The sequence below is a fragment of the Myzus persicae genome, unplaced genomic scaffold (genome assembly GCF_001856785.1).
Source record: "Myzus persicae strain clone G006 unplaced genomic scaffold, MPER_G0061.0, whole genome shotgun sequence".
NCBI classification, from domain to species: Eukaryota; Metazoa; Arthropoda; class Insecta; order Hemiptera; family Aphididae; genus Myzus; species Myzus persicae.
The window spans coordinates 190,557-214,661 of NW_019101135.1; the positions used below are offsets into that span (position 1 = coordinate 190,557).

The 24,105-nt window shown below is 28.8% G+C and overlaps 4 protein-coding genes across 7 annotated transcripts in view; 3 read left to right on the forward strand and 1 right to left on the reverse strand.

The window, feature by feature from the left end:
- The first annotated feature begins 964 nt into the window (after positions 1–964).
- Positions 965–8,977, forward strand: LOC111027881 (cleavage and polyadenylation specificity factor 73). The gene is made up of 14 exons (XM_022306364.1): positions 965–1,180; positions 3,444–3,507; positions 3,571–3,668; positions 3,731–3,859; positions 4,351–4,618; positions 4,679–4,829; positions 4,909–5,084; positions 5,345–5,474; positions 5,539–5,714; positions 5,791–5,940; positions 6,016–6,124; positions 8,250–8,578; positions 8,643–8,765; positions 8,827–8,977. The coding sequence occupies exons 1-14, from the start codon at positions 1,104–1,106 to the stop codon at positions 8,926–8,928; spliced, it is 2,082 nt and encodes a 693-aa protein (XP_022162056.1). The 5' UTR covers positions 965–1,103; the 3' UTR covers positions 8,929–8,977.
- On the forward strand, positions 1,187–2,924 carry LOC111027883 (general transcription factor 3C polypeptide 5). Its single transcript, XM_022306369.1, has 2 exons — positions 1,187–2,065; positions 2,141–2,924. Exons 1-2 carry the CDS (start codon positions 1,233–1,235, stop codon positions 2,835–2,837), a joined length of 1,530 nt encoding a protein of 509 aa, XP_022162061.1. The 5' UTR covers positions 1,187–1,232; the 3' UTR covers positions 2,838–2,924.
- A 50-nt stretch (positions 8,978–9,027) lies between the features above and the next one.
- Positions 9,028–23,704, reverse strand: LOC111027882 (tubulin-specific chaperone E). Of its 3 annotated transcripts, XM_022306367.1 has the most exons (13): positions 23,134–23,704; positions 21,511–21,576; positions 21,255–21,427; positions 12,603–12,810; positions 12,341–12,535; positions 12,080–12,268; positions 11,809–11,959; positions 11,619–11,743; positions 11,440–11,548; positions 11,238–11,369; positions 11,019–11,175; positions 10,741–10,958; positions 9,028–9,182 (listed from the first exon to the last, which is right to left on the reverse strand). In XM_022306367.1, exons 4-13 carry the CDS (start codon positions 12,797–12,799, stop codon positions 9,090–9,092), a joined length of 1,566 nt encoding a protein of 521 aa, XP_022162059.1. In that variant the 5' UTR covers positions 12,800–12,810; positions 21,255–21,427; positions 21,511–21,576; positions 23,134–23,704; the 3' UTR covers positions 9,028–9,089. The 3 variants fall into 3 exon arrangements, with proteins under 3 accessions (XP_022162059.1, XP_022162060.1, XP_022162058.1); XM_022306368.1 differs by lacking the exons at positions 21,255–21,427; positions 21,511–21,576; XM_022306366.1 differs by lacking the exons at positions 21,255–21,427; positions 21,511–21,576; positions 23,134–23,704 and adding an exon at positions 13,068–13,457.
- LOC111027880 (WD repeat-containing protein 47) overlaps positions 13,561–24,105 on the forward strand; it is a 49,878-nt gene continuing 39,333 nt past the window's right edge. The window contains exons 1-3 of one of the 2 annotated variants that reach the window (XM_022306363.1): positions 13,561–13,973; positions 18,981–20,465; positions 20,559–20,709. In XM_022306363.1, coding sequence (XP_022162055.1) covers positions 19,000–20,465; positions 20,559–20,709 — 1,617 coding nt within the window. In that variant the 5' untranslated portion in view covers positions 13,561–13,973; positions 18,981–18,999. Of the gene's footprint in view, positions 13,974–18,050; positions 18,164–18,980; positions 20,466–20,558; positions 20,710–24,105 lie in introns of those variants that run through there. The other variant, XM_022306362.1, reaches the window with a different exon arrangement.

A 24,105-nucleotide genomic window follows, 5' to 3' on the forward strand; every position in this document is an offset into this window, starting at 1 on the left:
TTCATAAACGACGTTCTTTCCAAACACTGCAGAAAATATATTCAAACATTTTACATTCGCAATAAAATTCATGTTAAATATGTTAATAACTAATACATTGGCTTGAAGTATTTACACGCCCTTATCTCTCATCATCTACATTCAGCATCTGTAAGCGGGATCGCTACAGTGGCTTATTTACAATAAAAAAAATAAGTAAGATGAGAGAATTCAGATTCCACCAACACGTTGAGCGTAAAAATACTAATATTTTTCAAAAAAATTCAAAAAAATTTAAATTCTTAATATTTTATGCTAAAAAGTAAAAAGCCCGATGTTTCTAAAAGTGTAGAGTATTTTGAAGTTTTTTGACCATAAATTACAAATTAAATTAGAAACATTTGGTGTTCTATTTAAGATAGAGTTTTTCTTTCATACTGTAATATCAAATATGAGTAATTACATATTAAATTGTATAAGTATTAAAGTATTATATTTTATAAAAGTTATGGTCAAAAAACTTCAAGATGCTCAATTTTTAGGAACATCCACACCCTTACAATTATGTTTTACATGGTTTATTACGTAAGGTAGGTAACGTCTGATTTCACCAACGTGTTGAGCATAAAAACACTTACATTTCCAAAAAAAATTTTTAATGTAACTATATTCGTTCCTGAAGTTTATATATTAAATGCGTATACGGTATACCGCTAGTCGCTAGTCGCTACTCACTACTCAGAACACAGTACTCTTTGAAAAATCGGCCTTCTTAGCGCTCCTGGCGGACAATGCCCGCCCTTAATGCCATCAAAATTACAAATCAAAAATGTCTAAAAGATAGGAAGTAATTTTGGTAACAAATAGAGTGGTTTTGGTAGATAGTGGTAGTTACCACAACGACTGTACCGGTTTGATTAAATATTTAAATTTAACCTCAAAGGTTTTAGAATTATGATTATCATTTATCTCTAGACTCAAAACTTAAATTTTAAATAAACGTACAAGGCATGAGTTAAAACTTAAAACATAATTTCCTTACTTTAAAATTTACGATATTATAACTAAATAACTTTTGTTATTATTGGTTTGTTTTGTCTCTCATTTGATTTTGTTTAGGAAAAATGTCCGTTCAAGATAAGAAGGGTGATGAAATTCAGATATCTGAAGAAGAAAATGATAAACTTACAATTAAACCTCTGTAAGCCATTAAAACCATTATTATTTAGTTAATGTTTCATTATATTTGAATAATGGAGTCATCCAAAGAAGCTGAAATTATTAGTCCTTCCAAATTAAAACTTTTAAATTGTATAATATATCCTGGTATTGTTAATAATGCTGAACGAGCAATCGACAATCTTGGAGGTATTGATGAGATTACTCATGCATTTGAGAATTCAGAAGCTACGCTATCTGTCAACTTAGTAAAATCAGAATTCGGACCACCACTTTCAGGGAACAAACATTATGAACGATCATTGTTGGTCTCTGTAAAGACAAAATATAAAATAAATAAAAAAACTGGTGAAAAAATTCCTATAGAAGTTTTACCTGCTCATGTAATTGGATTTGTTCAAAAAACTTTTACATTTACAAGTATTATGGATTTTGCATATTTTCCACCTAGTCCTAATTGTTCTGAACTATGGCGTACAAATAAATTATTGGACATAAATTGGGCTTTAGAAAAAGATGTGCCTTTATCATTACTACCTAGCAAGCTAAGTAAATTCAATGAACCTCAGTCAGATTTTTATGATCTTGTAAATCTAAAAAAGTTGGATATGTTGTCTAAAAAACATAGATTAAGACCATATGTACGCAATTTCACTAAGAATAATCGTTTTGAGGATACAGACCTACCACCCATGCCTTTGGATTTATTAAAGTATTGTTTAACTGTAAAAATGTTTTCTCCTGATGAAAAAAGATTGATGGATAGACTATTTGAAAAAAGACCAATCTGGGTAAAACCGGCTTTGTTTCATTTTGCCAAAGTTATAAATAAGGAAAAGATGAAATATTTATTACCAACCACTGGCTATTTTACCACTACTGGACCATTTCGTCGGATGTGGGTCAGGTAATTTATTTGATGATTTTTTTTTATTTCTTAAGAATAGAAATGGGTACATTAAAATTGTTCCTTTATTTACAGGCATGGGTACAACTACCACAACGATCCATCAAATTACATATATCAAGTAATTGAGATTCGCAACCAATGGTTTGATGACCACTATTCGTCTAATCCTAAAATAGTTAAATTCAACATCGAAGATTATAATCCAAATACTGCTGAAAAACAGTTTTATTTTTCTCCAAATTCATTTCCTTTATCAATTGTTGCTAATTATCAACTGTGTGATATACATTTGCCGGAAGTGAAAGAGATGCTTAAAAATGCGTCTCTATCAACTACTTGTAGTAAACATGCTGGTTGGCTTAAAAAGGAGTTCATAGATGACATAAGAAATGTTATGTATGGATATTTAGAAAGAGCATGGCAGAAGTATTTAGCTGGTAATTTACCTTCTTGTGGAAATGAACATATTAAGCTGTATAGTAATTACATGGAGGAAGACAATTTAGATTATACTAGACAACAAATTATGAGAAGATTAGAAGAAGTAATTGATGAAGATAATCAAAATGAGGATGAGTATAATGAGTGTTCCTCAGAAATTGAAGTGGCTAAAGATGAATATGAAGACTGGTCTACTAATCTAGATCGCGAAGAACTAGCTAAAATAATTTTTTCAGAAAATCATATTAAGACAGAGGTTCCAAATTCTAATCCTTGTAGTGATGAAGAAGATGATGCAGACTTAAAAATGGACTGTTTGGAAATATAAATAGTTTAAGTAAATTTTTTTTCATAAAATTTATTAAATGATTATATTTGTATTCTGTAACAATTAATATTTTAAACTAGCTCATATGAAAATGTAATATAACATAATTATTAAAATTATTTCATTATAAATATTATTTTTGTTTTAAAAAAAGTTTTCTTAAAATGGCATTGAAGAAATTTTAATTAAAAATATGATGTTACTTACAATTTGTTCAATTATTTTATAATATTCACATGTTTTTCATATTTTAAGTTATTCTGATTCATTTTAATTTTAATCTATCAACTTATGATTTAATTTTATATAATTATTTACCAATTATTTTATTTAATTTCTTATATGATATTTACTATAGTTGTAAAAATATAATGTCGAAAATATACATTTTGAAATAGAATTTGTCTTCAGTTTTTTAAATGTATCAATAATTTTTTTAATATGTAAATATGGCAATAAGCTACTAGAATTTAATATTAGTTAAAATTAGTAATGATATGTAATATTGGTATTTCATTTGTTACAGAACTTATAAGATACATTATACTACAAACATTGTGTATTATATTATAAAATATTAATTGTTTGTTTAATTTTATATTTTAGAGGTGCCGGACAAGAGGTTGGTAGATCATGTATTGTTATGGAGTTCAAAGGCAAAAAAATTATGGCAAGTCATGAATTCTACTTATGAATTAATATTTTTTTCTAACCTAATTGCATTATTTCTTAGCTTGATTGTGGAATTCATCCAGGCCTTCAAGGTTTAGATGCATTACCATTTGTGGATCTCATTGAAGCAAATGAAATTGATTTACTTTTAATCACTCAGTAAGTAAAAATTAAAACTATGCCTAATTAATTATATTACTCATATTTATTATTTTCTATAGTTTTCATTTGGACCATAGTGGAGCATTACCATGGTTTTTACTCAAGACTAAATTCAAAGGAAAATGTTATATGACTCATGCAACTAAAGCTATATATAGATGGTTGCTGTCAGATTACATTAAAGTCAGGTAATACCTTTTTGTATTTTGGATATAATTAAAGGCTTTTAATTCATAATTAGGACCAGGCTAATAGCAAAAACAAAAATAAGTTATCATAACATCTCTGTTGGCCGTAGACTAGACACTATGCCTGTACGCTAATACAACTAGTAGATATGAGTTTATGAGGGGTAAAATGGTAGGTAATCAAATGCAAGAAATAGTTTATGTAGGTATAGCAATAATTTTACAATGACCTGTAGCCAATAGTTTTATATGTAAATTTTATATGAGTATGTGGATGAAACCCAGAGAGGTGGTAGCTTTACTCATAACTATTTCTTTTCATTTATTGTATGTTAATTATGATCAAATGGGCTAGTATTAATTGGTAAGAACTTTTGAAGTGTATGTTGTTTTTTTTGTACATGCTATTAAATTAAATTATCTTTTACTGTACATACTTTTAAAAAAAACAAATTTTATGTTCTGACTTATTAAACAATCTTTTAATTCAGTAACATAGGAACTGAACAGATGCTGTACACTGAAGCTGATTTAGAAAAGAGCATGGATCGTATAGAAACGATAAATTTCCACGAAGAAAAAGATGTTGGTGGTATTCGTTTTTGTGCTTATAATGCAGGCCATGTGTTGGGAGCTGCAATGTTTATGATTGAAATTGCTGGTGTTAAAGTTTTGTATACTGGAGACTTTTCAAGACAAGAAGACAGGCATCTAATGGCTGCTGAAATACCACCTTCAAGGCCGGAAATTCTTATAACTGTAAATGTTGTTGTAATTGTTGTTTTAAAATATAAATTTAAAATTATTTGTGTTATTTAGGAATCTACTTATGGAACTCATATACATGAAAAACGTGAAGAACGTGAACGACGGTTTACTATGCTTGTCAATGATATTGTCAATCGAGGTGGAAGATGTTTGATTCCAGTTTTTGCCTTAGGACGAGCTCAAGAATTATTGTTAATCTTAGGTAAAAAGGATAAATTATTTTATTATTACAAACTTCAATGTTATTATTTATTATTCATGTTTTTATTTAAATTTTTTAGATGAATATTGGGGTCTTCACCCAGAACTTCATGATATTCCTATATATTACGCATCATCGTTGGCTAAAAAATGTATGGCTGTGTACCAGACATATATTAATGCTATGAATGATCGTATAAAACGTCAAATCGCTGTTAACAATCCATTTGTTTTTAAACATATTACTAACCTTAAAGTATGCTGTTATTTAATATTCATAATATTTTATATAATCAATGTTTAAATAATTTTAATGTAAATAATGAAATAACAATAGTTTAAAAAAAAATTAAAGTTCATAATATTTTCCTTCGTAATGATATTTTAATTCTAAAGTACTTACAAGTTAGGAATATCGATGTTTAAAACATTTCTCCTTTTATTATTTTTAACTAAATCTAACCAAAGTTGTGTTATTTTAAAACAAATTATTTATTATAAATATTTAAATTTTAGAGCATTGATCATTTTGAAGATATTGGTCCTTGTGTTATAATGGCATCGCCAGGTGTCATGGAAAGTGGTCTTTCTAGAGAGCTTTTTGAAATGTGGTGTACAGATAGTAAAAATGGAGTTATAATTGCTGGTAAAATAAAAATCAATAATTTATCTTATTATAGCAAATATTTTATTTATTACAAATATTTTAGGTTACGTGGTGCAAGGAACACTAGCTAAGGCTATTTTATCTGAGCCCGAAGATATCACGACTATGACTGGTCAAAAGTTACCATTAAAAATGTCTGTTGATTATATATCATTTTCAGCACATACAGATTATCAGCAAACACGAGAATTTATAAACATTTTAAAGCCACCCCATATTGTTAGTATCTTAAATAATTAATAAAACAAAGGTATTTGAAGAAATAAATTATGTGACATATTTTTTTTATACATAGGTGTTGGTACACGGGGAACAAAATGAAATGCAAAGATTGAAATCTGCTTTGGTTAGAGAATATGAAGAAAACTCTGAAGATATTAAAGTGTATAACCCTCGGAATACAGTAGGAGTGGACTTTTATTTTACCGGGGAAAAAACTGCCAAAGTATGTCATTGTTCACTTTAGTGTGATATAATAATCATTCGATTAAATTTATTGTATTAATTATTTTATGTTTAGGTAATGGGAGAAATAGCTGTCGAGAAACCAGCAGAAGATAATGTTTTAAGTGGCGTTTTATTAAAAAAAAATTTTAGCTATCATATTTTTGCCTCTGAAGATATACCAAGTAAGAAAATTATCAAAATTATGTTTTTCACTAATAAATGGTTGATTAGGTACTTGACCTGCAACCTAACTGTATAAAAAGTACTGATCTGCCACCAGGTAATTTTCTGGGAGCAGTCTTGATCCAAAAATCTAAAAAATACTAATTTTTCTGTACTTTGATACCCATCTATGCAAACTAGTATATAGAAAAAGTTAAATACTTCATAGTTTAAATATTGAATTAAATTTTGTTATGGTATCATGATACTAAAAAAAAGTTCAGTTATTGAACACTATTTTTTATTTAGTTTCAAGTACCATCTATGCCTCAACTATTTTACAAATATTTTAGTATATTGTTTAAAATTAATAATGTGAATAAGCTGAATGAAATGTGTGGAGTAGTGTTCAAGAAATGATATTCAGAAGATTTTTATGAAATCATTCTTTTAAATTTTTCTATAGTGATAATGAATCAATTATTTATGATAGTTAAATATCTTATAATCATTGACTATGCTACTATTAATTGAAATTAACAATTTATTAATATTTTATTATTTAATTAAATTTGAAAGTTATGATTATAATTTTTAATACATGTATTTGGTTCTCATGTGTAATAAGTAAATTTGACATAGAATAGTGATTCCCAAACAGTGTGTCCCGATTATATTTTTAGTGAGCCGCATCATATTTTTAAAATAATGCATTTTTGATACATGTGTTTCTATTACTTTTTGTTGATGTTTAAATTTAATTTTATCATAAATTGTTATATGCGTTACTGACAATTACGAATATACTACGACAGTGTCATTACCACACAATCAGATTAGTAATTGAAAAAATAACAATTTATTGATATGATAAATTCCTTGATAAAAATTAAAAAAATAAAATATGCTGTTCTTCAATTCAAAATGATTCCTTTTTTAATTTTAATTTTTTATTCCCAACAGCAAAAAAAAGGTCATTGACATTATTGTGGGCCTCCAAAATTTAAATCATTTTTCAAAATGGATCGTACCATTACAAGTTTTTAAATCTTTGACATAGAACATACAATTACTTTTCTATTTTACAATAATTGTTATTATATCTGTATATGTAACTGTAATCTCTATCATGAGACCACACCACTTGTTGGCACCATGTCTGGAGCTGCATCTATTAGTACAATATGTGTGTAGTATGTAATAAATGTCTTGGGTATGATGGACAACTGCCTGGTAGTAGAGCAATATATTTTATAGTGTAGTGTTAGGACAACAAACAAGTATCAATTAATGCTTTTTTTTTAAGTACAGTAGATTGTAATTCGGCCTTGCAATAATCTGGTACATCCAGTAATCCAACTATTTTTTTGCTATAATAACCATACAGTTATTAAGACTAACTGATTTAAGTCTAAATTAACTGATAAGATATTTTATTTTTCTTCAGTTAACATTGAACAACACATAACAGTGAACATTGTGTTGTTAAATTAAAATGTTAGGTTTTTAGGTTTTGTAATATAAGTAAAAATGTGTAAAAATGCGTTTTTGTATGAAACTACAATAATCTGAGGTTTTTGTTAATTCTGCAGTGCTCTGGTCTGATATCTGTCAGATTCCCGAGATTTTTGAGTATAAATTACAATCTTTTCGATGTCAATACTTATAAGTAACAATGAAATGTGTAAGAACATTGACATTAAATACATTATAACAGATCCATAAAATTAATTTTGTTATATTTAATACACATGTATCCCAATTTTTTTTAAATTTTGAAGAAATTATTTTTAGAGCAAGGCTGGTAAATATTTTTGGATTAAAATGATGAATTAATTGTTTGTGAAACCTTTTTGTGGAGGGTATCATTCTAAATTATTATTATTTCTTAAATATACAAGTATTAAATAAGTAATGTAAGGAATACTGTATATTAAAGGCAAAATGTATATCTGAAAAACTCTTCTAAAGGTTGAAAGTTAAAAATGTATCCACACACTTAAAAATTTTTATTTTTAAACAATGTATGTAATGTTCATTTAAAATCAATTGAATAGGCTGCACTATAAGGTCATTCCTGTTTATCACTATTTTTATTTTCACTCATATAGGATGAATAATTATTTTTATATTTTCTTTTAAAAGGATATTCCGACATGTTATTAAGTGAAATTCAACAAAAACAACTTCACAGATTTACATCATCATTTACGGTATTACAAAATATGTTGTCACATTTGACTGGCAGTGTACCTGAAATAATTATTCCCAACAAAAAGTTAAGAGTATTAAACTCAGTGGATGTCTCTGTGGATAAAAACTTTGCCACTTTGGAATGGACTACTACACCTGAAAATGATATGTATGCAGATATTGTTGTACAAGTTTTGATGAAGATTCAGACAATGAGTCATGGGGATATGAAAAATGTGGCATCGGTTCCATTTACAGAGTATGACCATATGCATTTCAAGGTTAAAATTTGTTTATTGAATGCTCTTATACAAAATAATATGTATTAAATAATCTATTTTGTAGGAATGTTTGATTGAAATCTTACAAGAAATGTTTGGTGAGGAATCAGTACCAAAAATATTTAAAGGTGAAAAATTGTTTGTAGCTGTTGATGGGAAGAAAGCTAATATTAATTTAAAAAATTTGGTATGTTTATGATTAATGTTATTTAGAATTAATATTTCTTAATATGTGTTTTTTTTTATAGGAAGTAACATGCGAAGATGAGGTTTTGCAACGAATGGTACAAGCTGCCATATCTAGACTACATAATACTGTAACACCTTTAAATATCACAAATATGAAATAATACAATTGTATATATATTTTTTTCATTAATTTTATATACATATTTTTTTCAATTTGATAAACAAAAAAACAACATACAATTTATTGTTAAAAGTACAAAATAAAAATATAAAAACACAATTAATAGATTAACAATTATAAATTAAGGTTGCAGTATTATTTTTACCATTTAATTAATACTGTGTTTCCATCTTCAACAGAATAATAATCTAATGTTTGATTCATGTTTTCCATGGTATATTCAATATCTGGTTTCTAAAAAAAAAGTAGAATACAACTATAATTGAATTGTACTATTTGCAATATCATAGAAATCAAATGCCCGAGATAGACACCAGGCAATTAATGTATAGCAAAATTAAATGTTTACTTTGTCTCAAAAGAGAACAATCACTTTTTGCTCATCATGAATGATGCAATTGGCACATTGAGAACCTCATGATCAAGCTAACATAAGGAAGTTGGGGGGGGGGGGGGAATGCGTAGCGCTGACATAAATCGGTCAGACGATTGATTATTGTCTTTTGAGACAGTAAATAGTTGTGTTTTGGACACCAAACAAGCAACATGTAAGTTTTGCTAATTAGTGTTGTTTCAGTTATTTTGTTTTGATAAGTCTTTGCATTGCAAACCATTGTCTTTCGGACAGATGATAAGTTTTTAAACACAAATTTATTTTAAGTGGGTCATACTCAAACTAACCAAAATTACAATGCGACTTTGAAATAAATAGTAGTGGAATTGTAATCGAACAATGAAAAATTACAACTTCAGATTTCTGAAATGGCCACAGAAAGGTCCAAATGATTAGGTAGTAAAGATATATTAGAGTCCTATAAAAATCACATAAGTACTTCCAATAACAGTATAATAACAGTATAATTGATTTTAAAAATTGAATGTTTTATCTAACACTTGAAAAAGTAGAGGGATACGGCCAATGAAAACTTAAGTTGAAGGCGAAATTGAGATACTTATGAGTGACAAGCGCCAAACATCAATTTTAATGAACTTAAAGTGTTAAAAGATCAAAAAGATGAATATCACAGATACCAAATAAAGACAGAAAAAATTACACCCAGAAATCAACACGAGACTTACATTAAAGGCTAATTTATCAAACTAGGGTATTTTAGGCAAAAAGTTATGAATGGGTGATGATGACCTAAAAAACACACAAAAATGCCCTAAAAACTTCAAAAAATGATCTAAAACACTAATTAAGTAGGGAAAAAAATGTATTTATAAATATTAGTTTTTATTAGAGATATAGGTGTGATAATGTGTGCAATAGTAATTTAAAAAATGAATTATAAATTATAATATTAATAAACAACAGTATACATTTAATTTTAAGCACTATATAAAATTATTAAAAGTAAATTGAACTTGGGTTTAACATTTGCACTAATCTAAAATTTGAGAAATATGCCCCACATTGTACAATAACTATAAAAAATCACATTAAAAAACAAAAAAATGCAAAATAAAATTAGAATATTCTGCATTAAAGGAGAATGAAACAAATTTTTTGCTAGGATAGCATCATATAAAATCAAAGGCAAAAAAAATGCAAAAGTCATCAACATCCTAACTTTAGTTATGAACATTTAAATTAAAAATATGTTGACTAATAACAATAGAGTGGTGATCGGACTGCTATGAGGCTACCATTATTCTTTAAGGGTTTGGAAATCAATGCAGAACAAAGGTAGCAGACCCCATATAGTTGGGAGAGGATGGGTAAAGATAATAAAATGTATACAAATAATAGTATATACATTGTTTTTATTTTACTACAGTTTAAATTTACCTCTTTTGTTACATATGAAAATTCAAGTTGTTTGTTGCCTAGACCAAATAAACGTTTTCCGAGATCTTTTAAACGATTAAGTGTCATAGTAATTGGAAGTGTTTTTATTATTACATCCTTTTCTGTATTTGTTTCATTGCAAAAGTTCACGATTCTGATTTTTATTGTTTTTATTTTGTTTGACGTATTCAGGTCTTCCGAGTAATCAGAACCATATTCTAAATTTAAATAATATTAAAAACATCTGGTATGAAATAAAATAATAATGAATTATTTACTAGCAATGAGTTCCATATATCGGGGGTGTTTAGTCAAAAATTCAGCTCTTTCTTCTGGACTTTTTAACTGTCTATGCCATATCATGTCCAAATCCTTTAAAAAATCTCTTTCATTATTTTGTCGTTCTTTAAGAGTAATCATAGTTCCATTTAACGTCTAAATAAATCATTCATTTAAATTTATAATTTAGTTTAATAAAGATTTATTTATTAGTTTACCTTTAAATTGGCAATTCTTGCTATAATTTGTAAAGTGTAATTGCTAACACTCATTCCCTTAAGTAGAGGATTATTTTGAATTCTTAAAGAACTTAATGCCGGCAATTTATTAAGCTCACACAATGATTCTAACTGGAATTTAAAAAATTATTTAAATTTAAGAAATGTTGATGATAATGAACATCAACAAGAGCTATCTTACATGTAATAAGTTGTTATCACTGATCATCAGAAATTTAAGGGAAGGAAACGATGAAGGTACAATTTGAATGTCTTTTATTCCATTTCGATTAACATTTAAAGTTTGTAATCTGATAATTTAAAGTTTTAAAAAAATTACTAAAAAATTCAATTGTATGCTTTAATGATATTAGTTATTACTTTGGTAAAGATCGCAATTTATTGATTTCTGGCCATGATAAATTATTATTTTCCAGGTTTAAGTACAAAAGATTCTCCATGACTTCTGAATGTGATTCGAGTCGATCTATATTGTTATCTGGGACCTAAAATTATTTGAAATTAAAATTTTACAAACAATGCAATTTTATTTTTAGTTCACTCTGGGTACCTCTAGTACTTCAAGTACTGGAAATGCTTCACATAAAGTCATGATTTCATGCCAGCTATAATTGAGTTTACCTAAAACAATTTTCTTCAAGCATTTAAACGATTCCTTTAATAGTTGATTTGGTTCTTGTGGTAAATCTATATTATTAAAGCTAAAAATACATTATATTAGGCTGGATCGTTTGAAGTTAACATTATTAATTAATAATTAGTTTTTTTACTATCAAAGTTATGTTACTAGCACATAACTATGAAATAATTGGTTAGTTTACCTTAAATTCAAAGTTGTTAAATGTTTTAACTGTTGAGCTATTTCTGATACTGTTTCCCAATCAGTAAAACAATTATTACAAAGTTCTAAATTCACAATATTTGGACAGCAATCTTGTATTTCATTGGGATTGCCCGCATCTGTTATACCATGATGACTTAGACATACATGAGTTAACTTATCGAAACATCTAAGCAGCAAAATATTTTACAATAGTAATATAATTAATAACTAAAAGTAAGTAAAAATATGTAAAACTTACGCTTGTGTTTTCTGAATTTTTTGCATTCCAACAAGCTCAAAAGATGCCATTTTAGACTGTTTCATCAATGCATTTATTTCCTGTTGAATATTATTGCCACAATTTTGGCCATATTTACTTTGAAAAGCATTAAGAAAACTAACATTGTGAGGTATTACTTTTTCTAAATGTACAAATGATGCCCCATTAGGATGACTAAAATAGAGACAACATTTTAGTCAACTTATTTTAAAACTAGGTACTGTATTATGTATATGCTTACATTGTTTTAAAATATCTGATACCATTATGAATTCCATCATGTTTACCTCTGTTTGAATCGTCCCATTCAACTCCCACCCATATGGAATCTGTTCCAGGAATCGGACCAACATATCGAGCAAACCCATCAAATGCCCCAATACTCACTTTTTGTCCAACTCTTACATAACCATAAGAATGGCTATCGACACCAGCCATAGTTTAAAAACCTGTAATAAAAAACAGATGTAAAAAAATTATTATTCAGTATTATCCAAAGTATTACTAAATGTAACCTCTATCGGGTTTGAATCAATATTAAAAAGTTTTCAATAGTGACCTAATATTATTTTCTGAAACTGGACAATTTTATAAAATGACCAATAATTTTTTGAGAAGTTCAATTTTTATAAATTAAAACTATTATTCAATATAAAATACAAAATAAATTGTACCCATAGATATACAATTATAAATTAAACTGTACCTCCTAGTCACTGCCAAGTACCTAAGTAGTAAGTGGTACGTCCTAAAACAAGTACAACCTTGAACTTTGGGGCTTGAATTATTTGAAGTTTCAAACTTAAATAAATCGTTGAAATAGAATCAATATCATGACACAATCACATAGATACTAAGTTACAATTAACCATGATATTATAAACAACACGGTATCATCATAGAATGAAATGGTATGATCGTAACTTTTTGACTGTCAGAACTTTCGGTGGGCGCGTGACGTAGAGCTAAATAGCAAAAATGGCATAATGGCATAGTATAAAAAGTTGAAATAAAGATGAATCATGAGATAAACTAACAAAATATTATTGAAATGTGCGAAGTGCGCGGATACGAATCGAAACAGGATCCTTATAAGCATACCATGTTGCTTTTATCACGTAGATAACGACTAAACTAAGCAACTATAGTCTATAAGCAGCTGCTGAAGTTGTATAAATTTTTATTCCACATTTCTACCCGTGTCCAACTCAGTCCAAGTCAATAATATTATTATCTTCATGGGCCGAGTCAATATTCTTATTTTTTATTGCTGCAGCGGCTGATTCTTCTCGATAGTTGTTATCACATTTCGACCGTGATAACTCATAAAAATTGTTATTTGTTGATGTTCAGTTTATTATTTTTTTAGCATTCAAATTAGTAGGCGTTTCAATAATGTTTCTCAATAACGATTCCGGATTTTGAATTATCGGTGTTGCGAGATCGCGAATTCATACAGCCGCGATCTGGGAACGTTCGTTGTGTTTACAAGGCCCGAGTTTTGTCGATCGAATTGTCTTGCAGACAATAAATAATTATGGTAGTTTGTTGACCTCTAGTCTGGCATTACCTACACATAAATACGGCCCGACGGAAAATTATTTTATTAACGGTATGTTATTCATTTGTAGTATAATTTTCGTGGGAATAAGGAATATGCATGTGTGTGTAATTAATTATTGTGCTATCCATCTAGGTGCCTACATATTTTAAAAATTGGAAAATACCTAATGTTTTAGATATAACTATAGAGCCTTAATCATTCCTCTCAAAAAAATTAACATTGTATTTACACAGCAATACAACATACAAGAACTAAAGTTAATATTTGATTTATTGAATAAATATTGAGTTCTTACCTATGTCTATTCTTTAGTTTTATTTATTTCACCAGCTTTTTATATTCCATGAATATGTATAGGTATCTATTTACTTATCTATTATGTAAAAATAGAGTAAAAACCAATATGTACCTTCCTACATAATACCTATTTATTATTATACTAATATATATACTTATATACTAATACAGTTTGTTAACATTTTAAAATGACATTTAAGTTAGGAACTATGTATGTATTATATATAATTATGTACCTACTACCACAGAATAGATAAATGCTACTACCTATCAGGTTGTTTAAATATTTTCTGTACTATATTTACCTATTTGTTCTAACCTTTTTATAACTGTTTGAAACTGAAATAATTTAGCTTGTTTTAAAAAAAATGTATTAAATTTAATGCTATCTATTTCTTTCTGGTGGTAGGGAATATTATTAAATAATTAAAAAAATAATAATAAAATTTGTTTGATGCAATGCAATTCCATTACATTTTTATTTAAGTAGGAATGAGTATGTTGGTAATAAATGACCATTATATTAATTAGACAATGTTTATATTGAAATTATAATTATATTATAAATATATTACCTATTATTGATAAACTATAAATTAAAAAAATTTGTAGACATCTGTCATTAAAATCTTAAAATATATCATGTAAATAACAAAGTAGTAATGATATGCATAATATTATTAGCTTAACTAATTGGATAGTGTTCTGTTTTTAAAACATACATAGGTAGGTACGACTCTATGAGTACCTATATATGACTAAAATATTCAAGCCACAATTGATAATTTACCATTAGGTAATTGATTTAAGAGGAAGAATGGTTTCAAATAAATCTGTAATTTTGTATATTGTTTTAAACTCAAATAATAGTAATAGTAGTAATTATTTTTTTTTTTTTTTTTTTTTTAAATAAGGTAATTTTTACTATTTTGAAATAACAGCATGCATTTAAATATATTTCAACTGAGTATATCGATGACTAATAAAATCAACTCAANGGGGCACCCGTAGGTTTCTGCCATGCCCCGGGGGTGGGGGATGGCAGCACTTGCTCTCCGGTCACCGCGACTTGTCCGGAGAAAAATGCCGCCCGGTGGCCGAGGATTGAACCGCGACCGGCTGCGTCGCAGCGGAAGAGTCAGACCACTCGGTCACCTCATCCCCCTAGTAATTATTATATTTCATTAATAGGTACATATTTTCATTTAACCAGTTTATTGAGGATATCATGATTGCTGAATTAGACTTGTTTATAACTTTGTATTTATTTCCCATTTCTTTACATTATCCTAAGTAATGTATTTAAATAAAAAATAAATAACTTCTCAATGAACAGATACCTATAACATTAATTGTTAAATTAAATTTAAACAATGGCTTTAACACATAGACACAATTAGGAAAATTTTTCTGAAAGTCTAGAATTTGTATCATGCTTAAACCCCGATAAACTAAAATATGATTAAAACACTGGGGAGGAGGGCTGAGCCCCCCAAGCCCCCCCTAATATGCTTTTGCCAATCTTGATGAAATGGTTGATTTGTTTCTAAATAAAAAATTATTTATTACCTTTATTATTTTATTTTTTTAAAAAAATGGGGAAGCTAAAATAAGAAATTTGATAAAAATGACCGCTTTTTGTATTTTTTTTAAATTTAATTTATTAACATTTCGAATATAAAATAACTACATACTATATTGGAGTAGGAAGTAGGTGGTTATAAAAATATAATTAAAGGTGGGGAGAAGTATGTGTGTACAAGACAGGTCATAAAGCGACTACCTATTAAATATGATGCTCACAAAAATTTATTACATGACCTTCATTTTAAATGGATAAAGTAATTGGTACATCCATAGATCCATTATATTTAGTGTCACTTAAAGAAATTATGTTACTCTGAACAACAGAAAAAAAAGGTTTCCTTAATTATTATTATAGAGAACATTCACAAAAGTTATATTGGATTTTAATAAGTCAATTATTGTGTTTATATATTATTACTTATTAGGTTTCACTTTGATTTACTTTTAAATAACAAGGAGTAAATAAATTATATGTACTATTTTTTTTTTACAAATTTCATTTGTTTGACACTGTGAGGGATGTGTCCAACCACGGAGTGTACATATTAAATAAAAATTAAAGATTGAAAAAAGATTAATACACATTTATTTAAAAATGTCACTTATGTAAAATAAAATATAAATTAATATTGCTTATAATCAATTACATATGTTGTTAATTGGACATTTGAATGTGTTGCAGCGTTATATAATCGTTATATTGTTTAATAATAGAAATGAAATCACCAATATTAATTTAGTTGTACAAATATGTTATATATCACAGTAATATATAAGGAAAAAAAAATAATTGGTTAAATAAAGAGAAAATGTTTAAACATTCTTTTAATGTAGATTCAAAAAATATTGAAACTTCTTTACTATTAGAAATAATCGTTGAATTTTTTTCAAATCTATCTAATGATGATTTTCTAATTGTTTGGCAGTTTACAACTGTGATATCCTATATCATATTCGGTTTAATATTTATTTGAGAGCAAGTATTTTTAACTATAAAAATTAATAAAAGTAAAATTTGGTCTCATATAATAAATGAACATCTTCATGCCGTTCTTCGGATGAATTCTGACAAATTAGAAGCTAATATTAATGTTTTCTGTGAATAAAAACAAGGTCAACACTCACATAAAATAATTTTTTAATTTATATTTTATAATTTAAAAAAATTAGACATAAATAAATGTCTATTCCTATATTAGGATTATTATGGTAGTATTATATATAGTAAAAAAGTGATAATATATCTAATAATTCTTATAGCTTATATTATATTTACTTTAGTCATAAAGGAAACATTTTAAATTCTTGGCTCCTCAGGAATATTATTTTTCATGGTACTCGGTAGAAAAATGTTGGTCCCCATTGCACTATATTAATTATATGTTTAATTAAACTAAAGAAAAATTTGTGTACTTAAAAGTTAAAGAAAATCAATTAATGTTTTGTAAAACTAAGATTTTATTTCATTTATTTTAAATTTGCTGTTATTATTTTGTATTATTATTAAAAGAAAATTAAACTCATGTTATTGGTTTTAATAAGTTTTTACATCACTAAATCAGTAATATTTGTTGCTTATAGTTATAATGAAGTAACCAAAAGTCAATGATCTTCTTTACATAAATTATTTGTTAGTGAACTGTTACAAGTAGGTTATAGCTTATAAGCAATGTAGTTTACCTACAGGCTATATTTTTCTGGTGTTGCATATACAATTAGACAAACATATGTGTAATTATTAATATTGAAGTTTCCAGTGTTATATAGGGTGTCTTAAAGTGTTTTATACCAACTCTCTAAATAGTAATAAACAAGCTAGTTTTATTTTTGTTTTAATAAATATCATCTGTATAGGTAATAAATAATAACCACCTAAAATTGTTTATTTAAATTTTTGTCATTTTAAAGGAGTAAATGGTTATGAAAATTTAAAATATGATATTTAAGATATAATATATATTACTAAAAACATAGAATAACTAAAAATAATTTATAAAATTCACACTGTAGGTAGGTATTTAGTATTTGATTACATTTCACGTTTTAATACATATTATTTCACTTTCAAATTATTATATATGACGTATTGTATTGCACCTATTTAGAACATCCTGTATATAAGTTGTTTATAAATAAGCATCGAATAGAAACTGGAAGGTGTTTTACGAATACTTATTTTAAAGAAATTAGTTTAGTTTCAGTTTTAGACGACCACTGACCACAATAAATTATAATTTTTCTGTTTCATTAAATGTTCAAAAATTATTTAGTGTACTGGTAATGGTAACAGTTGTATTAAATGTAAATTATTTAAATAGAAATGTAAAAAATATGCACAGAAAATTTGTATCAAGGTTTGTAAACATATAAGTTTTTATTTATATTACATTACTATTATCAACTATGTTATTCTATCCGAAATTAGATAATAATTTATATATAAATGTGTTATAAGGGTCTATACACATTTTAATTTGCTTAAGAGGATCCTATTTTATATTACCTTGTTACTTAAAGCTTACTACATTATGTATAACATATATACAGATACAAATACTGCAGTAACAATCCCTTATTGTGTAGAGAAACATTGTCATGTGTCTTTTTGAATTACTCTATAATAAAACCTTCATGATACAACCCTCACTTAATATTTTTCAATGTCTAAAAGTTTCAAGATAAACAATACTTCTAAAACAAACTTGCGCACTGTTCTTTTTTTCTTTTTCCCTAGTTTATTTTCAGAATATTTTACTCAGTGTCTCGTAATCTTTCTATGTTTAAAGATTGTATTCCTAATATCGCATTTAAATCATAAGTCCATTAGTGCATAATATAATAATATTGTGTTTTGTTAATAAACTAATTGAGTGTTTTAAAGTTACCTACTTAGGTTTGTAAATTGTTTTATGTTGATGTTTGAGATTATTTATTATTAATAATTATACATTTGAACTATACGCATCTTTACGAAGCATGTCAATTACAGCAAGGGTATATTTGTTGGTGTACTAAAATAAACTAACAGGAAAGGAGTGTCTGCGAGGGCACTCCTTTACTATTTTTGTACAAATATCTGGCAGTGTTGTTTGTTTTCTTACCTTAACCTGTTCACTCTTAGTAAATTAAATTAATATTTTGGTTTGTTAAATAATGCTTTATTATTTCTAGATTGCGTATATGTTACGTGATGCCAACAGCAAAGATTTCTGTACGGGAAGAAGATATTATTAGATTAACTTTGGAGTTTTTGCATAATCGCGAACTTCATATATCTCAATTAAGCGTAGAACGTGAAACTGGTGTCATAAATGGAAGTTATTCAGATGATGCGTTGTTTCTTCGTCAACTCATTTTGGATGGTCAATGGGATGATGTGCTCGAATTCATTCAACCATTGGAAGCGATACCAACATTTCCTACTAATAAATTCAGGTACTGTATCCTAAGACATAAATATGCCGAGCTAATATGTATGAAATCAGAAGCAACTGTGGTAGGAAGCGTAGACACTGCAGTAGAAGAAGTAGTTAAAGTTCTAAATGAATTAGAAAAAGTATGTCCTACTAAAGAGGAATATTCTAATCTTTGTTTAATGCTGACATTACCAAGATTATCGGATAATTTAGGGTATAAAGATTGGAACCCTAGTACAGCGAGGGTACAATGCTTTAAACAAGTTTATCCTCTTGTAATGAAATTTTTACCATGTGACAAAAAACCTGTTATGCCAGATGCAATAAATGACCGGCTTATTCAGTTAATTATTAAAGGCATGCTTTATGAATCGTGTTGTAATTTTTGTAAATCTAAAGCAGTTGGAAGTACACAGCCTTTTGGACCTAATGTTTTAAATTTTTCACATGTATTTAATGGATCGGAAGGTTATAAAGAGACAGATCTTAGTTTGATGTCATGGCTTCAAAGCATTCCAGCTGAAACTTTTGTTGTGCCTTTCGAACAAAAAACTTTAAATGTTGAACTTGAACAGTTAGAGAGACCGTCTTTGGAAACATCATGGACGGAACACATGCTTGTCACTCCTATAAAACCAAAACAATTCCCACATTCTGCAATGCCATTTACTAGACCACGATCAGCTGCCGATATTATGTCACGTTCCTTGCTGCCAAATCTTGACCATACTTCTTCGTCATCTCTTATATCATCTATCGGGGTACCTAATACGTCGTCAAACCTTGTAAAATCGTCTTTTGCAAGTTTTCATTTAACAGGACTGAAGAGTAATACACCCATGACTAGTTCGGTAGATAAATTATTTGAAAGTGAAGTTTTCGTGAATAGCATTAACGGAGAGTTACCTTCTATTACTGAAGTTGTAACACCCGTAAAAGAAAATAGAAAATTTGTTTCGGAATTATCGTCTCCAGAACCCGGAAGGTCATCAAATTCTACAACAACATCAAATACTACCAGATCATCTAGAAGAGACTCACTTACTGATCGATACCAATCGTTGTCTATTAACCAATCTAGTACTAGTTTTGATATGCAGAATAGTCAGTGTGATTTACTTAAGGAATATCAACGGCAAAAACAAAGATATCATGATGCCTTACAAGATCAAGAAAGAGAAAGACTAGAGCTTATAGAGCAACTGCGTAGTACAGAATCGAAACTTCAAGAAGAAAACGGGTATGATATGTAATATATACATATATTATATATATGTATATAGAGTAGTTTTAATAATATTTAGATTTTAAACATTGTAATTTATATTTTTAGTGAATTATCAAATAAAGTTGTACCGTCTGAAACTGTGACATTTTCAAAAAATAATGCTGCCAAACCTCCAATCCCTACAAAAGTAAATGTAATAAATGGCAGTAAAGGAGAATGGACTTCTGAGAATGAAAACAACTTAAAGGACATGCAGGTTAGAAATTCAGATTATTAATTAGGTTATGCAACTAATTCATTTAATATTCTTGTTTTAAGTTACAAAACAATTAAACAGTTCTATATAATATTATTATATAAGTTGAATTTCAAGTGTTGTTGATAAAATTATTATTCAATTACATAAATTTAAAATAATACACATTACACAGAACATATATACCGAATTATTTGGATAAAAATAATATATAGACTATAGGAAGAATGACCAAATGGTTGATTGACTTAAAGTTTATTGCGAGTATTTTATTAAATTAATTAATTGTAAGAAACCACTGAGACTAGAGTTTTTAAGTCTTCGTGTATATAGTATATAGTATTATACAAGTTCAGTGTACACGCATATCTATTCGTTCGACGTTATTGTCATCGCTAATGAATTAAAATTACTTTCAAGATTTTTTTAAAAACATTGTTCTCGGTTGATCTTTATTTTGAAATTACTAATATAACACCTTAAAAAAGTTCTAAGTGTACGATTAATTTTGCTGATAATATAATAGATTCTAAAATATATTATACCTCTATAGGTGTTAATAGGCGTTTGTACTCAAGGCTAATATATATATTATATATATTTGTATTTTGTTCGCTCCTTGATAATTTTTGTTGGGCGAGGTCTACCCACTGCTTAAGGTGAGCCTTGTTGACTAGTGCAAAAATTTGTATTGTGTGAAAAAATTGTTGATAAATATCTATTAATAACATAGAAAAAAAAATTAACCATTTATTGAGAAGAATTTGTAAATCTCTAAAACGAACTAATTAATATAGTAACCATTATTATAATCCATTATCTGCATGACAAACACTTTATGGATTTACGTTTTGTATTTCATTCAAACTAAATAATCATAATTTAAATATTAGTTTCCAATTATTATGATAACGATATAAAAATATTATAATAAGTCCTATTAATAATATTAAAATATACTAATATTAGTTATTACCACAGAGTATATTAATAAAATAATATTATTAAATTAGTAATAATTAATAACTTATGACTTGGGTACCATTGAATGGCTTACTTTAATTTTAGTCATTCCATGGTAGTCAGACAAATATTAGTAACATTTTTATGATTTTATTATAATATTTTGTAACTGTACATACGTACAGTCAATTATTATATGCCATACGGTTTGCAGTGTCTGTTTATAAACGTTTATCGTTACCTACAAGTAATATTTTTAATGTACGTAACGGTTTTCATTTATTTTATTGAAATATTTTTATGAATGAAAAAAGATCGATGGAATTTGGCGAAAGTGTCGTACACTCCATACACCGGCTCTTATACTATTGAGTGTTCTTTATATGGGCGCGGGTGGTGTTAGCTAGCGCACGTTCGCAAAATGTGTCGTTAACGACGCATTCCTCGCTGGGGGCATCGGGTATGAACGAAGCTGCTCGGTCATGTAAATTCGAACTTATAGGCGTGAGACTGTATTTCATCATCTCTACGCTGCATCGAATCGTATACACTATTATAATATTTATAACTAATTATGAGATATTATCTAGCAACCTTGCATTCAATTATTTTTCATCATCATTGGGGTGTGCAGGCCACAGCAGGTCTCTGAACTAGGTTTTTCAGCTTTGCCTCTGACCTAAAAAGCGTTATTAGTAGGGCTAGGATTTCGATGCACTTTGAATCGTTTTGTAAAGCTAGCTATGGAATGCTGTTTCATCAGTATTAATTTTATGTTTTTTTGAAATTTTTGTATTGTGATGTCATTCGTTAAATTGTTTAGAGATTTTTAGGAGTTTTAGGGTGCTTAACATCTAAAATTTAGATTTTTTTAAAATTACATAACCCTAACGTGCTAACAACATTTTTACCTAAACAAATATTAATCGTAATTTTTCTACCGGATCCGTACGACATAAAAATCGAGAACATGCACAAATGGTATGTATAATGACATCACGTATTACATTATTTCTGGTTAGAATTTGTATAATAATAATAATAATGGCAATTATTAGTGTACCATCATTATTTGGTAGGCTATAGGTATAAGTATAATAGGTATAAGTATAACACGCATAACAGTGGCGCGTTGAAGTTTTTAAATTTGAGACAAAATAAATGATTAAAGACCCACCTACCAAAAATATATTTTATGTCCTATAAATACATTTTTACAGCAAAAAGTAATAAATAAATTATTTATATATTTTTTGAATTTTTAACATTCATCACACCCACCAATTTTAGAATTGGAGCAAATGCCTCGAAAATACTTTCTTCGGCACGCCACTGAGTCACATAATACTCAATAATAATAACTATGGTAATAATAATGATGATGATGATGATGATAATAATAATAATAATAATAATAATAATAATAATAATAATAACAACAACAACAACAATATCATATACGTGCGAATTGGCTGGTTCGAACTTTGCAGTGCCACCGACGACAACGATGAAAACGCATTCCTCGGTCGGGCGGGCGGCGCGGTGGCGGCCGTCGAGGTACGACAATAATTGACGATTTCGCAAGAGTCCGTGCCGGATCCGCCGTAGGTGCGCGAATAACAATATCTGTTCGTCGAACGTCGTTACGTTGTAATATGCGTTACAACAATACTCGGCGGATGGCGCGTGTGCGGCAGCGAGTTCGGACGTAAACGCGCGCGGAACCACCCGGTGCTGCAGCGCGCGCGCGGGTAACCGAGCCCAATATGGTGGTCGTTTGGTGGGGCCACTGCCGCGGTGACTACAATGCCCGTAGCCCGTGTTCGGGAGGCCGCGCAGGCCTTCAATAGTGTTCGCGTAGCCGGTTCACGCGCACGTGTCTGGGTGTCGTATGCATCGTTTGTTCAACGTTTGTTCATCGTCGCTATCGGTGGTTTCACTATATTATTGTCGAGATACGGTGCACAGCCGCTGCAGTTTCGGTCCCGCATATATCCACAACAATTATAAATTAAGTATATTGCTTTAACGTCGCGCGCGCAAATGACGGCCACCGCGGCTGCGCTCAAGAGGCTCGAGGCCCTGTTCGATGACGTTAAAATTGGAGACGGTGGCGGCGGCGATGAGCACTCCAAGACTAAAAGGTCGTCCGTGGAAAAGGTGCATTTCGCCGTGACAGCCGACTGCGACGTGCACGGTGTAGGAGGCAACGCCCGCCGAAAGTCCGAGCACCTGCATCATCATCACCACCATCGCGGAAGCGTGGTGTCCGGGGCGGCGGCCGCGATCGCGGCTGTGCCCCGACGCGATTCCGTGCCCGCTTCTATACCAGCGGCCAGCATGCGGCGTCGTGATTCTATTGTGTTGGGTTCGCCGGGCCGCGACACCTTGTGTCACCATCCGTCCTCGTTCCCGTCTTCTTTGCGCCGTGAC